Source organism: Triplophysa dalaica, chromosome 17, assembly GCF_015846415.1.
Source record: "Triplophysa dalaica isolate WHDGS20190420 chromosome 17, ASM1584641v1, whole genome shotgun sequence".
NCBI lineage: Eukaryota > Metazoa > Chordata > Actinopteri > Cypriniformes > Nemacheilidae > Triplophysa > Triplophysa dalaica.
In genome coordinates, this window is record NC_079558.1 from 11,322,232 (window position 1) to 11,339,550 (window position 17,319).

Here is a 17,319-nt window from a genome sequence, read left to right on the forward strand (position 1 = left end):
AGGCATGTTTGATTTCATCCGGTGGTACGCAGACGGATGACATCGCAGCACCTAGTGAGCTACATAAAAGCATATGGCTATTCATTCTCTCTCGCGTTGCTGTAATGTCACTATGTCGATCCGTGTACGCAGTGCAGGTTGAAGTTAAACAAGCCTGTTGTTCACATGGTCCTTGCGAGTTTGATCATGGTCACATTCAAGTAGCGTAATTGCTCATATGACAGGGGCTTAACCAATCAGGGATACAAATGCAATGATACAGACAACTCAATCAGTAACCGAATGTGGGCAACCACGCCTGCGTATTCTAAAGTCTCCGTCTTGTCCGTTTACACAAAAACGCAACCCCAGAGTTTTCATACTAAAACGGGGTCTGCAGGATTTCCAAAAGTCTCAATTTAAAGGGGTCGAAAACTCTGAAGTAGTGTAAACTGCATGCGTTACCGTAGCAAGAGTTATGTGTTTTTAAAGGAAAAAACGCTGCCTTAATTTTGCCTGGTTTTTAAGTGCATCACAGTTATCGCTTTCACTACAGCATCTGCTGCACTTCACAGGGTTCTTCAGAATATTCTCTCTCTCTCTCTCTCTCTTTCTCTCTCGCTCTCTCTCCAGGTCATTTGTTGTTTCATTCTTCAACTTACCAAACCCACAGACTGGGCTCATGTTGCTGACTTGAGAAACAATTAACCACATGCTTTGTCCTCTTCAGCCCACACAACAGAGTCTGAGGATGATATGGATGACAACACAGTTCAAATATTTTGCTGGAAAAGAATAACTTCACTCTTCCTCTGACTGTCCATCAAGCCTCTTCCCATTCCAGTCACATTCCACATAAGCAGAGAAGCTGCCAGATCTGATTTTCCACCAAGCAGGAAGAGCAAGTGCCTTGAAATTTGGGTGGAAATAACGAAATAGTCATGTGATTCTGACAACATGGCTACAGTTTGTAATACATGAGAAATTGATAAGTCTAAAGTGTGTTGAAATTTCACAAAAATTTTCATGCCAGTGAATGAAAGGGCGAACTAATGGAATACTAACCTTAGTTCTGAACTAATTCAACATGGCAATGCTTCAGGAAAGTATTGAATGGAGTTTTGCAAAATTTCTCTGAAGCATCACTTGCAAAATTTCAATAAAACAGTCCTCACCCTATGTTTCACGTTAATGTTAACGTAAATTTGAGCCAGGTATCTGCCAACGACTGGAAAAACAACATTAACGCATAATGTCAACAACTACAACACCCATGCGGCGTGGTGCACTTTAGCACTCCTCTAATCACTGCTCACTACATTTCCCATAACCCTATGCTGGACCCATTATGTTGATAACCCCCACCTGTTTGTAGTTAACCTCGTCACTTCTGTCAACATAAGCCTGGTCTTTTCTTGCAATCATTGCAAAGTTTTGTTTATGTCACATTGCATTTTTGAGCGGTTTCTTTGTTTATTCAGTTTGACATTAGATTTGACTATCGTTTCTGAACCACTGCTGCCTGCCCCAACCACTGCCTGTTATATCGTTAATACCTGATTATACGTCTCCGGCAGAGAAACCGACCCATTGAGGACTACGTGGATGACTTTATAGAGCTGGATCATTTATCCAGGATGGAGGAGATCTCCCTAATTATATTTTTTCGGGGGGGGACTATCTGCACCACTCAGTTCATTCATGCCGTTAGATGATCCTTGTTGGACTATTGGGCAGTACATAGATCTTCCATTGAAACTGAGCGGTTTTGCATTAACAGTGGGTGTTGTGGAAGAAGAACAGAACACTCTTTTAGTAGCCGCCAGTCCCGAGCCCGCTTGCAAGATGGATTGAATTCAAGAGCTTGCTCGCAAGATGGCCACCAGTCCAAAACCCGCTCGCAAGATGATAGGCAGTTCAGAGTCTCCAGTCATCATGGCTGCCACACTGTTGGTCCTATCGTTGTTTGCTGCATTGGGGTGTGTCTGGGCGGTCCACTGTTCGCCCCCGTTACCAGAGGCTGCTTTCAAACCTCCCTGAGTTCCCTGCCTGGTCCAAGGTGGACGCTTCTGAGTTCCCTGCCTGGTCCAAGGTGGACGCTTCTGAGTTCCCTGCCTGGTCCAAGGTGGACGCTTCTGAGTTCCCTGCCTGGTCCAAGATGGACGTTTCTGAGTTCCCTGCCTGGTCAAAGGTGGACGCTTCTGAGTTCCCTGCCTGGTCCAAGGTGGACGCTTCTGAGTTCCCTGCCTGGTCAAAGGTGGACACTTCTGAGTTCCCTGCCTGGTCCAAGGTTGATGCTTCTAAGTTCCCTGCCTGGTCCAAGGTGGACGCTTCTGAGTTTCCTGCCTTGTCCGAGGTGGACGCTTCTGAGTTCCCTGCCTGGTCCAAGGTGGACGCTTCTGAGTTCCCTACCTGGTTCATCCAAGGTGAACGCTTCTGAGTTCCCTGCCTGGTTCATCCAAGGTGCATGCTTCTGAGTTCCCTGCCTGGTCCAAGGTGCATGCTTCTGAGTTCCCTGCCTTGTCCGAGGTGGATGCTTCTGAGTTCCCTGCCTGGTCCAAGGTGGACGCTTCTGAGTTCCCTACCTGGTTCATCCAAGGTGAACGCTTCTGAGTTCCCTGCCTGGTCTAAGGTGGATGCTTCTGAGTTCCCTGCCTGTTCAAAGGTGGACGCTTCTGAGTTCCCTGCCTGGTCCAAGGATGATGCTTCTGAGTTCCCTGCCTGGTCCAAGGTGGAAGCTTCTAAGTTCCCTGCCTGGTCCAAGATGGATGCTTCTGAGTTCCCTGCCTGTTCCAAGGTGGACGCTTCTGAGTTCCCTACCTGGTCCAGCGCCTCCGTGGCTTCCAGACCCTGCCAGCGCTTCCGTCGTGGCTTCCAGCCCTGCCAGGTTCGCCTCTGCACCATGATCCTGGCCCGCTTCCCCTTCATGGGCCTGGCACTCCATCCCAACCCTGGTTCCGCCTCCACTTCACCGCCCGCCTGGACTTTGTTATTTCTGAGTTCGTCTTGAATCCACCCTTAGAGGGAGGGCTTTGTCACAGTCCCCAGCTGCAGTGCCCTCTCATATCCACTAGAGGGCACACCTCTCATCACTCGGACTGTCACCTGTTTGTAGTTAATCTTGTTACTTCTGTCTACTTAAGCCTGGTCTGTTCTTTCAATCATTCAATGTTTACGTCACATTGCATTTCTGAGTGGTTTCCTTATTTTGTATATTATGTTTGACATTGGATTTGATTATTGTTTCTGAAACTCTGCTGCCTGCTCTGACCACTGCCTGTTATATCTTTTGTGCCTGTTTTCTGCCTGACCTTACCATTCCCTGTACTATTTTGTGGATTAAAGCTGCATTTGGATCTTCAACCCTTGAGTCTCGGAGCAGTTTGTGACAAGCACAGATAAGGCAACCTGTTTTTCTTCAGGTGGGTCAGCTTAAAATTATTGGGGGCACGCCACAGCATGATATTCCAATTAAGAAAGCAGCAGCTGGTCATGCAGCTGTAGCTGTTTAACAGCCAGACCTCTATAAAAGTGAAAGTGTGACTGCCCACTTGCAACAACAAATCTTTGACTGCTCCTAGGGCCTCATGTTATCCCTCCTTCATCCACCACAACCTCTCTTTCATTTCTTACCCACTGATGAGCATTGCACCCCTAATTGAACATCAAACCATATTTGATGAACCTGATTTTTTTCCATCATCTGATTTTTAATACCATACACATTCTTGTCCCAGACCCCAGCTGGGTTGAGAATATCTCCCTTCTGTTCTTGCTCCTTCTTCTGTCCCTTTGATTCCAGCTGGTCTTTTCTGATCTACTGTCAGTCTTCACACCAGGACTCTTGATGATATCTTGCCTCTTAAAGAGGGGTGGACCTGTTCTGTCTGACTTTTCAACTTCAACCTACTCAAGCCTTCATCCTCTCGTCAGACAGGAACGGGTCCCACTTCACTCCAGCGGGTAGTGGCTACAGTGGCTTATTGTCAACGCTGCATTTCAAAGGCAGGATCAAGCCTGGCTTCTACCTCCCACACTGAGATATTACCAGGGCCCTTTCAGAAGCCCACTCGCTCTTTCTTTTCCCGCATATTCTCTTTCATTATTTTGTTTTGTCTTTATTAAATGAAATGGGGCCTATGTAGTGTGTCGCTCAAGAACTGGCAACATTTACATGACAATAATGTATAAAAAAAAATTTAACAATAGATCACCCAAAAATGAAAACATTCTATCATCTACTCTTTTTTTCTGCTGAAGAATGTTAGCAATTTTCAGTTCTGAGACACCATTGCTACCATAGAAGAAAAATGTAATGGTAGTCAAGAGTACCCAGACAGAACTACTGTTTGCTTTCCTAAATTCAAAACATCTAATTTTGTGTTCAATAAAACGAACAAATATACAGTAATTGGTTGTGAATGATGTTCAAGAGCTGAACATTTAAAAAATTCTCCCAAATATATTTCTTTGTGTTCAACAGAACAAAGAAATGTATACATGTTTGGAACAACTTGAGGGTAAGGTCACACAAAAATGGGCAAACTGTCCCTTTAAGATTACATCTGAAACTCTAACTGACTCGTTTGTAAGATTTCTGGGTCTTATCTGAAATGCAGGAGCTCCATCCAACAGTCTATTTCTTCTCCACTTAATCTCAATGTTGTCGAGGAGAAACAATTGAGATATTAATCCGTGATTTTTTTTATGGGATAATCAGCACTCCGTATTTTCTTACCTTATATCTGTGTTTAGCTAATGCATATAACGCTAACATCAGCATGTCCTGTTATTTCTGGGGTGATACAGTTTGTTTATCTTGCAATTAACTTTGCATTTTGACACATTTGCCGCATGTGCACCTATATAGATATATTTGGGTTTCATATATATCATTTTTCATAACGTCGACTTTCTGAAATGCTCTATGTACTATGACAACGCAAAGTTAAGATGAAATAATAGTATTACTAACGTTTTTTAAGAAAAAATAATATTTTATTTCATTGATGAGCAAAAGCACAACATGCATGTTGTCACACTGGGAGTTTTTATGACAACAGTTGTCACTTGCCACTGACAAACATCCTGCTCCAGTCGTGGTGGAGTTTGTTGTGGATTAGTGTCTTCTTCCTCGTCAGACTCGGGCTCAAATTGGTACGGTAAAATCGCCACCATCTCTATCTACACATATAATATACATGACATCAAACCACATGTAAACCGTAATCCTGTAATGATGGAAGGGGGGTTCCATTTGAGACAAATGATGAACGCTTTTGACCAATAACAACAGACTACACCATCTGACCAATCACATGACACAAGGTTAGCGGGTAGGCGGGGCCTAGACAGTTGAATCGCGTAACGAATCATTTGAGAGTCAGTCAAGATGTAAGGTACGAATAAATGCCTATTATTACAACATTATAGTGTTTTTACACATTGTATGTACATAAACTTGTTGTTGGACACTCCATAAACCTAAGTAGGACCTAAAAAAACATATGCTAGGTACTCTTTAAGTATGTCTCAAACTCAACTTTTCCAATAATGCACTAAGGAGCCAGTTTGAAACGTTGTTTTAAGTGGACATAATGGATAAATCAACAAGAAGATAGCTAAAGTAGAAAAAGACCTTGCTTCATCCTTCCATCGATTTACTTATCACTCTGTGAATGTCAATGCTGATCTCTGACACCAAGTTAATGGCCAGTCTTGAATCCCTGAAGAACAGCAGTTGTTCTGGAAGGCCCACGGGCATTTGCCTATAGGGACTACGGCACCAATTTCCATCTTTCTTGGAGATTACAGGATTATTTTAATTGGACCAAGCTTGACATTTGTCATGGCTGAAGAACGGTCCTTTGCTTCTGATGCACAGGACACTCACTCTCTCTCAGACACACACACAAAGTCAGAAAGCTGGGTCAGGGACAAATTTATTATTGAGGATAGTCTGATATGATATGAACCATGTCTGAATATGTACAATTTTCTGATAGACCGCATGCAAAAAAGCTGTACAAAATTGATTTTCACACTCCTTAAAATAAAGGTGCTTAAAAGGTTCTTCACAGCGATGCCATTGAAGAACCATTTTTGATTCCACAAAGAACCATTCAGTCACAGTCTTTTTGGGAAACAGAAAGGTTCTTCAGATGTTAAAGGTTCTCTATGGAACCAAAAGGTTCTTCTAAGGCATCGAAAAACCTTTTTTTAAAAGTATATGTCCAAAAATGCAGTATTCATTAAACCGTGAAAGACTTTCTTTATCTGTCGAGATTCTTAAGTGAGCAAGCACTGAGCAAATTCCTATCTCATGAGAGCTGATGACTCTCAAGTGTAAGTGCTATAGATACATTCCTTGTGGTTTAACAACTCCTGAGTAAATAATTTTCACAGTTGCTTTTAGTATGTCTACAACATGCTGGTCGGTCACATGTTTCGTTTAACTTGACTCCTCCCTATTTATACTAGCACTTATTTCTATTTCTTATTTCTAGGATGTTTAAAGCTTTAAATTACAGATCAGGGATCACATATCTCATCCATGTCTCATTACATTACACATAGTAAAATGCTTTCGGAAGGTGTGTATTGTTCAGGAGGCCTTAACATCTAACACACATGGAAAACGCAGGATGCGCTGCTTTCTCACCATGTCCCGTTGCACACACTAAGTTATATTTGCGGAAGACAGAGAGCCGCGACTTAAGAACCGCGACCAGTGTGAAATGCGTGCATCAACCGCACTCGTGGCGCTAGTTTATGCATCCAGTGTCCTAGCACAAAAACTTGTAAACCAATGAACAAGTGACATTTCTAGTCATATGAATAAACTGTTTTTAAGTGTAGTTCACCGCAACAGCCAAGTAACCTTCCCCAAATAACTATATTTGATAAATATATTCCCAACGAGTTATGACAGAAACAATTTATTAAAGTATTTTTTGTCTTCTCTGCCCCCATCACTTTTCAAAACAAAGTTTACATTTATCCATTTGTCAGACGCTTTAATGCATTTTGCAGAAGCCTTCTTTTGCAAAAACAGCAAAACCAACTAGCTCTGTTCTTTAGTGTTCGCTTGGACCAGGACCACACACCAATGCAGCAAACACTCAAATGGGATGTGTACGCTAGGACCTATTTCCATTTTGAAAACTACAGATTTTGATAATTAAAACAAAGATGTGAGGACAGTAAAGCAGCCATGTTGTGTGTTTTAACAATACCTTAGTGGATTATTAAATGTGGCAGCAAACATCAGATATGTGGTCTTTTAAACCAGTAAGTCTGTTAGACGGGCTCAAACGTCAGACTACGCCGTAAATACAGTAAAGCACTAAAGCACTCCTACACACATAAAAATTTATATCTCCGGGATTCAGTAAGACAGTGGGTCATTATAAGCCAAGCATGAGAAATAATCATCAGCATAAACAACAAATGACATAATTCTGTATGACATCTGCACTTTTTCTGATGATAACCTTTACAATCAACAAATTCCTATTGGTTCCTATGTTCCCCTGTGTGATCCAATAAAAGGCCAAAAGACAATATCAAAAAGCTAATCGACCACATTTCTCCGACATTTTATGTTAAGCATTCATAGTGAGTAAGTGGGTTAAGCCTGTGAGGGTGGGGGAGTTCCAGTGAGTTCCAGTACAGCATGGGTAGGATCGGCAGCTGGACTGTACTGGCGTGAGTTTCAGAGGTCTCTGTACAGTTTGGAACAATGGGTATTGATATATGAGCCCCCGCCTTCTCTAGGGTCTTTCTTGAGTGACAGCCACAATGTCCCTCTCTGTGTCTATGTGGGCTGACATATGGAATGTACTCCAGTTGGGTGCATATTTTTCATTCAGCTCACTTGACATATCTGTATGCCAGTTTCTAACAGTTAAGCCCATTGAACTTCTAGCACCTGACTGTCAAAACTATTTACAAGTTACTGTGATTTCATACATCCAATAGAATGTTAGCAAATATTGTACCTCTCCAGAGGCCAGTTTTCAAGACAAGTTTTGCATGCATTTTGACTTTTGCATTTACAAGTAAATAGAAATTACAAATATATACAAATGTATAATGTATAAATTAAATATAAATTAAGTATATCAAGAAATAAGACTTACTTCAGTTTGTACATTTGGGGGTATTCCAACAAGGCAGAAAGCAACTCCATTCATTGGGCTATTTTGTTCAGTCAATAAAATGTATCAGCGGGATAACAAAACAAAATAAAAACTAATTAAAACAATAACAAATTATGTTTTGTTGTGTTTGTTTCAGTGAGTGATACTCAGTATAATTCGCTTTCTTCAGTGCAGTTATTCATAACTGAACACTGCGTCCAGATTTACTCGCTGACCACAAACATCCCGCCCTCTGCTCATGCGCGATGGGCGTGGTTACAATATCACACAACAGAACCTCTCGACCAATGATCTACTAATATTACGCGTGGGCGGAGCCTATATGTTCCAAATTCAAGCGCGGGGCTCCGCTCAACCAAACACAAATCCATTTTCACAGCAGCGTGTGAACCATGAAGCAAAAGCGCCATGCATCTTAAGAACTGAGAATTTTGCGCTATTGCGCTATAACTGCATAAAGCGAAATGTGTAGTCTTAGAAAATGACAATTTAAATGTAACGTTAACATATTTGTGTTCAGTCTATCAATATTTCGTTATCAAACCCTAACTTTAAATGTCAAAATAGTTGTTTCCGAATTACAATCAAAGTTGGATTTCATTCAAATTTTAATATAATGTTTTACCTTGTTCACAAAAATGAATCCACCGATTTTCTCATTTCAATATTAAAGTTGTAAATGACAGTTTGTGGTTGGCTTGTCATCGTGAGTGCATCTGCCTCTTCACATCCATTTGAGTGTGTATGAAACTATTGTTCAATGAAGCAAGACCTTGTTTTAATGCTTATATTAACCGACTAGCCTTTAGGCGTTAGAGGCTTACACACACTCTCTCTCTTTACTCTCTCACGCTTACATTTATTACATAACAAACACTGCAGGACATCACGGAGGACAAAAAAGGGCAAACATTAATACACACGTGTTTTACTGATTTAATAGTGTCCATTCTTATGAAGCAATGCACCTAACACAAAGATCAAGCAAAAGTCCTAAATTATCTTTTAAATGTTTTAATTTAACTCCACCTATTTTTTATGACATTTACAGAGAAAAGATTGCACTCTAAAAGTATATATTATGTATCTATTTTATTTTATATTTTATGTACACCCATTTTTATATTTATATATATTATATTTTTTATTTAGATATGTCAATAAGCAACAACTTTACAAGAGACACCTGCCACGATCATACTAACTGTATGTTTATCTCATGTTTTTCAGGAAAACATTAAGCCTTATATTATAAAAACAACAACAACATGTCAAACCTGTATGACGCAACACTATTTGTCAGCGTTACTCTTACAGCAGTACCTTACTTCACCAGCAGAGTTCACTGAAACTAAGAAACTCTATTATTCTGTAATTTGAAAACATCTGAAATTGTCAGCTTCTCCGGCATTTCTTTAGAAAAATATTACAAGCCGTTTAATGTCAAAACAACAATAAAATGCAATCATGTAAAGTTACATCAGTGTTTGTTCAAAGAAAATTGTTGTGGTTACATGCATGGACACTCATACATATTTAATGTCCATATTAAAAGATAATCAAATGTATAGTTCCAGTCCTAGATTTAAATATATATGACAAAGCATCTGATCACAATGCAGCATCCAAATATGTTTGTACCATGAATTACTAATCCCTTTGATATCTGTATCAGGTTTGATATTTATTATTATTATAAATCAAACCAATTTTAAAAGCTTGCTTACGTAAAAGAAAATGTCATTGTAAGATTCAAGCTAACATGAAAAATTTGTGATGGGTCAAAAGAAGACAAACATCTGCCGTGTTTTGGTGTGGAAAGGATATAAAGAGGGTGTACATCTGTCGCCAGAATGTGCTAGAGATCCCTAAATATATAATCCACTAATCCTGCCATCAAACCATACACTTTGAACAACCACAGAGGGATCCTAAAATAAATAGTCGCTATATGCATCAAACAAACAAACAGTCAGCAAATCCGATATAATGCACAATATTTTGTTGTTAATGCACAAATATGACTACAGAAAAAAATATATAATATGTTACATGTTTGTTTGTGTGTAAATGTAAGTCATGCATGTCTTTTTGTAAAAGTCCTTGATATATGCAGGTGAACAGTAGCAAGAACAGATAACGCCTACATCAATTCTCATTTCCTCTTCAAAGAGAAAGGGGCGTGGCCTCATGGCCTTGCGGTGTGATCAGCGGACCTTTCTCAGACCACTGAAGGTACTTCCACTTAACTGGGGTGTATCTGGTCACGCAACCACACAGTCATTATGATGAAGTTTATTATCATTATAAGTGTGAGAAGCAGAATATTATTACTGTAAACTGCTGAATTATTTGCCTAGACCCCATTTTACATTATAGACACATTAATGAAAGATTTACTGGCTCTCTATGTACAGCAGAGGATTTCTTTTTAGATAAACAATTAGTTCATACTAAATTATTTCCCACATTTATTGTGAAGTCGGACTAAAACCCTTATTATCAGATGTTTCATCCTTGCATCTCTCCAGCTGTTGCCGTTAACCCATCCATATTCTGCATATATAGTTCCCCTAATGCTCTTAGTTCACTGTCATGCACTTACATATAGAATGTAAATTCTGTTCTTTATTATATTCTATATGTACAGAAACCTATTCATTACCCCAAATATGCATGGTTATTTTAATTTTTAAAGCGCACCATTATCTAAAAATATGATTAGAATAACAAGCAGAAGAGTGACGGCGTGCATGCGCGCGCAACTGTTTTCTCTTTTAGTACATCCCCACAGACCAGAATTACACAACAGACTTAATCCTGCGTCCATAAGCCTCCCGCACCACTCACTATACCCACGTCCTCCTGCTGTTAAACACCCATCTTTTCCACCATGCCATAGTGCCCCACTACTAATAGCTCTCAACACACACGCCCAACTACGACCTTCCACTCCACTGAGTCTAGCAAAGGGTAAAAATAAACACACGATATGGTTAGCTGACTCGACCGTGTTTACTTCCTGGAAACGCTTGCTTTGTTCTCTCAGAGGCCCTGTTCATATAGTCGTCTGAGATTGAAACTCTTGCTGTACATTTCACAGATCAAACTTCAGGAAAGTTTTCTGTTGGATTCCTTTATACAGCTAACATACACAGAATGGGGTACAATGTCAGAAATTACGTTTGGTTTGACCAAAAATTGTACTTGCCATGCGTAAAATGTATTTGTATATCATATTCTAGATGTTAAAAGCTATACCCAATTTGCAGAGGGGGCACAACTCATCCCCTTTTTTCCAAATCAAATCTGTTTTCAGTGTTCAGGAATAGACTGGCCTGGAAGTTTCTCCAAGACATAATTCAGAAACAAAATTAAGAAGTCATGCCCTCTTCGATATCTGTCAGCCACCAAATGTCCCCCACCGCTCAGTGCAGGCTTACACCGCACTATTTATAACCCGGATAAACCTTAATGGACGGCCATTGTGAATTCCACACATGCTACTTGAAAGGATGTAAGGCCACAAAAATGTCATGCGTACAATCTGATAAATCATTACAATTCTAAAACATATACAATAAAATTTGAAAAACATATTTGAAAGTAACCTATCTCAAGTCATATAAGCAGAAAAAGAGGGCATATACACAGCACGTCATGCCTCAGGTGACACCACACAGATGGAGCACCATTGCTACACATAAAGCGCTCACTGAGCAGCATGCTGATGATGTCATGTTGAAACTACCTCTTCTCATCGGCCTGGCATCATTAAATGGAGATTTGTTTTGCCTGGAGATACCCAAAATGCCTCTTTAGTGGAGCTATTAGCATATTTCCGAATGACAGGATTGTATTACTGGGGCGAGAATCAGAATAGATATCATCTATATATTGATTTACTATAAATAACTGCATGGACGGAATGTCTATTTAAGAGCATAGAGGCGAGGCCGTGATTATGAAGTCGTATAAAATTTCTTCTTTTATGCACAGATGCCTATGGGTTGCTACGTCCTGTTCGAAAATAAAAACATATACTGTTTGTATGTCCTTAACAATCAATTATGTCATTTTGTTCGATGAATAATCTGGACAAAAAATATAAATGCACTGTAGGATGCATTCAGATGTATGAAAATAAAACTCTTTATAACTATAGGGCAGCTAAAAATACTGTAAGACCCATGCTTGCCCTGACATACTGTATATATCCTACAATGGAAAACAAATAAGTAAAAGCTCAGTGAATTCATTGTTAAAACAAAGCCAGGCTTGTTAAATAAACCCTGCTTTAGTCTGTGCCACAGAATGGCCAATGTGTATTCAAGCATAATGTTTCTATATAATTCATTCTGACAAAAGCAATTTTGTGCGGTGGAAATAAATAGTACCCATGATGACTCTCTCTATTTAAGTTTTAAATAGGGAACAATTCAGTGTTTCCAAACCCTCTTTTTTCAGTATTGAGATACACAAGATCTCAGGGTCTGACTCTAGTTTACAGTACAGACCTCAGAATAAAACAAGTTTTGGAAAAAATCTGAGATTATAGGGATAGTTTGCACCCTCGTGTCATTCCAAACCTAAATGACTTTCCTTCTTCTGCAGAACGCAAAAGAAGATATTTTGAAGAATGCTCATATCCAAACAACACTGCCACCATTACCTTCCATTGTGCATTCTCAAAATATTCTATTTTGTGTTCAACAAAAGAAAGAAAGTCATACAGGATTTGAACCGCATGATATCATGATAAATAAATGATACATTTTAGTTTTTGGGTGAACTATTACATTTTATTCCTAAATTTATTTTTTAGCACTAAGTTCTACAGGAGAGTTGTTGGTTTTATTTCATCTGATGATAAAATAATGACGTAAAACTCCAGAGGTAACACATGTAAGACTATTGCACTGCAGAGCCATTGCATGGAGCATTCAGATGGTTCCAGGAAGTTATGCTTTCTCTTTAAATGCTTTATTTCTATCATTTTTTTATTCATTAAATGACTTGTCTTTAAATGGGTTAAAATTTCATCATAATCGGTTTGTTTAGCTGCAGTTCGATACATTACTAATTTCCGGGAACTTTAGGCCATTGCACTTTGAGTCCGAAATTTCCACACGTTAAAAAATAAATCCAACCTTACGTTGTGTCAATCACATTTACACACTGACTCCGATATGTTCGTTCGTCATAAAAAGATTTGTACTGGGTTTGATTTTCTACATGTTTCGCACCTGTAGCAAGCATTTTGACAATTCATAGACACCGTACAAACAAGCGCCACATTTGAAACAACGCATTAGACAATTTCGAACTGTATGTGCAAAGACCTTAAGAGCCTCCATGAACCGCCATTGCTGTGAAAAAACTGTTCCATTGCCGAGTTGACGCAACTCTCTTTCTCTCAATTGCTCTGCTGCAGTGTTTCCTTCATAAAAAAATCTCCATTTAATCTAATTTATTAAAAGGAGATTTCACTGATATATTACGAAGGTCTATGTATTATATTTCCTTCCTGTAGGTTATCTCAGATGGGATTGTATGAGAGCAGGAGAGATCATTAACACAACTCCAAGAACTACTTGCTGTTTTTATTCTGTCAGTCAGACATGGAGAGAGGATATATGTGTAAGACAAACTCTGTAACCACATAATAACTACTCCAGAACTTTTAAGGCCCTCTTTATAAAATCAGAAAACTTAGATGACTGTGGTAAAAAAAAGAAACAAGATTACAAAGAATAAGGCAAGTATTGGCATTGGGCAAAGGCTAAACCTCAGACTAAGACTGCCGTGATGCTTTTTCTAATCAGACAGAAACCCTTGTGTCTCTATAAAGATTTGACAATCAAGTCTTTCAACCTCTTATAATAAAGTTCTACCAGTAGAAAAAACGGGGCTTGTAAAGTGAGTGCACTGAGGTCTAATGAGAGAGAATCCACAATGGAGACAGAAGGTCCTGATCCATTAATGTACTGCATAGAGCACACGCCCCATAATCATACTGTAACTGGATATAAGAGCACAAGAAACGCTGAAAAAAAGAGAGATTTATTGCTAAAGTAATCACATCACATCTGATAGACAGAGACACTGAGAGACAAACTGAGAGAGACTGGAGAGGTACAGCTTTACTGCAGAAGAAACTTATTAGGAGGAGACAGAGGTAGATGAGAGGGCATGCATGAAAGAAAGATGCAGTGACAGACAGGAGGAATCTCTAAAGAAAAGTCTAATTGCCACAGAGAAAGATCTGAGACACAGACTAAGCTGAACCCTGAGGGCAACCAGGAAACAACAGTAACTGAGTTACACACACACATTCACTTCTCACATAATCGGGACGTCTCGGTTAAAGTATATAGCTTCTGAAATATCATCGACTCCGTCTTTTGCTTTTTTCTCTGCTGCTCTCAGCTTCGGTTTCTGTCCCGTTCACTCGCTGAGTCGCTGTCAATTCCCATTTCCTCTATTCTCTCTTACCACATCAACATCCCGTTACAGACCACGTTTTCTGCACATCCTTTCCTGATTAAGGTCGGTATTCTGGTTAAGAATATTCCGAATATGTAATATGATCCACAGATGTCGGAACATTTTAGTACACATTAAATTGATTGAACTATGAAAAGCAGTGGCACGTCCTTTTCCTGCTATTTTTCTCCTGTTTAATACAAGGCAATTTAGGGATTTTTTTGCAAAAATATGTTATTGTTAGTAAAGTGTAAAATAAATGTTTCTTGATTTACTTGTGTTTAGACACACTAAATAATGGATATTTACCGTACATATTCTGAATAACATGTTTTTATATTTATGAATATATTTGAATATATGAATATATTTTTTATTAATAAAGACATTTTTTTGATTCCTAAAACTTGGAAAATTTGCATATAAATAATAGTGAAGAGTATAATATATAATCTATATAAATATATAATAATCTACATGACACCGCTTAATTTCACGTCTCTTGTTCCCCGCATGTAATGTGTCCACATGCAGTTTATTTTGGAATGTCCACCTTCTGAGTTGACCTGACCCCAGTTCAGCTGTGTAAATCAAACCTCAAATACCACCAAAATAGTCCCCTGCCTTTCACCTGAATGGACATTCATAATATATCTCCCAAAGAATGTACAAGCCGCACTTTTCCAAACAAAGAAATCAATAAGGACTGTGATCAAAAATAAGAAAGGTCAAAAATAACCATAAATGTGTCCATGCATTTAGTGTGCTACAAACCGGGCCATATAATTTTGCTCATCGTTTACTTAAAACTGCACATGGTCACCCTTTGCTCCCATTGTAAATGTCTTCTGTCCTCCACTGGATAAAAAACCCATGATGACAGAATACTGTTTTGGATTAATCTTTACCATAAATCAAGTCACATTTTCTTTGACAATAGTCCTGCACTCTAACCTTACAAATCAACCACAAACTGAACTGTAAAACTGATCTGAAGCGCAAGAATACACACTTCTCACCACAGGCCAATAACAGGAACACAGTGAAAGAGCCAAGTTTCCCTAAGTATCCTTGACCCTCTGTTCTCATTCTCACTCCCGGCTTTTCACAGAACATTTAGAAGCAAAGATGTTTCCTGCCATCTACACTAGGCCTGGACAAGACTTTATTTGGAAAGTTTCTTGTAAAAAAACAATGCTGGTGTGCTCATTCATCAATTCCATGACTAAAGAGACAAGGTCACAATTAAGGGGGAAAGGCTGCTGGGAAATGAAGAGCATCCTTGTTATTTTAATAACAAAACCAACACAGAGCAGTGTGAGGGCAGCATACTATTTACAACTACAAGCCACAGTCCTGAACTGATTTTCCATATATTTACATAAAATCCATATATGGACGATCCGGTACACCCAAAATGACATAATAGTAAATGTGTGTTAAAAACACACAACACAGACATACACAAACAGACATAACAAAATTCCTAAAAATGATCAAGAAGCTTCATAAGAAATGAAATGACCCTCATCATTACCGATTTCTCAAGCTCTCTCACACTGTTGCTCCTCGAGCACCTGCAGGGTTGGCCGGTTGCCTGATAGAGTACCACGAATATCAATGTTACACCCTCCCAGCACGATGTACCTGCTGTGTTTTTGTTTACATCCCCAACCATGTGTGAATCGCTAACAAAGACAAAAATAAAGTGTATCATATGCGTGCGACACACCCTCATTCACCCCCTCACCTGAGCCATGTCTTCAGTGCGCGCCCCGGAGACTCCTAGTTCTTGACATGGCACTGAACATCAAGCATCTCTTCAGACATCTCTCACACACACACCAGGACACGGGACACACAATCAGTCTTCCGCTACTCGATAAAATAACCATGAATCCTCGTGTCCCATCCCATCGCTTGCCACTCTTGTGGGAGTCGCCGATGTCCTGGGCACAGTGCAGCGCGTAGATGTCCTCGCGGTTATCTTCTCTTTCTCGCGATAACGGTCAAAACGAGAGTAGTGCGATCTTCAATTTAGCTCCAAAGGGTCAAAATTAGACTGTAAATAGACTTCGGCGCGCTCCTGTTACCCTTGCGCTCGCTTTCTGTAAACTGGGATCATCTGCTCCCTGCCTCTCCCTCCTCGGTGTGCCCTCCTCCCCCTTCCCCTCAGCAACCCCTCCCCCGCCGTCCACCCTTCCTCTGCCTCCACACACACATCCACAAACACACAAGCAGCGAATTATAGGCTGTAAGCGGAGGATCAGAGGGATAGTAAGGGATGTCACGTGACAATAGATAGTAGAGAGTGTGCTGGATCTTCTAGCGACGTCACGCCGTTTTCTCCACGGAGAGATTCATCACCATTGACAACCAGCAGTGTGATCTTACTAATGTTTGCCGGCCATTGCACACCTTGTAGGGCTGCCACTCTTCTGTCAAAGGAACATTGAAAATCAAGTGTTGACGAGTGTTGATTTTTTGTCAGTATATATGAATATTTAAATACATCTATTAATAATAAGCCTACATACACATAAAAAAGAGCAGTCACAGGCTCTCAGGACATCCTTCAGCGTTTCCCCTTAAAAATGTATTGCGGGAAACTCCCAACCATCAACAACAGGAAACTGCTCCTGGTGTGGTCCCGGTGTTTCCCACCTCAGATTCCTGAAACTTGACTTGAGTT

At 39.8% G+C, this 17,319-nt stretch overlaps 1 protein-coding gene across 5 annotated transcripts in view; it reads right to left on the reverse strand.

Moving 5' to 3' along the window:
• arhgap23b (Rho GTPase activating protein 23b) overlaps nt 1-16,757 on the reverse strand; it is a 39,684-nt gene extending 22,927 nt beyond the window's left edge. For 2 of the 5 annotated variants that reach the window (XM_056771173.1, XM_056771172.1), the window contains exon 1: nt 8,121-8,248. In XM_056771173.1, the coding sequence (XP_056627151.1) occupies nt 8,121-8,174 (54 nt within the window). In that variant the 5' untranslated portion in view covers nt 8,175-8,248. Of the gene's footprint in view, nt 1-8,120; nt 8,252-16,377 lie in introns of those variants that run through there. The other 3 variants (XM_056771174.1, XM_056771175.1, XM_056771176.1) reach the window with 3 other exon arrangements.
• Nucleotides 16,758-17,319: the final 562 nt, after the last annotated feature.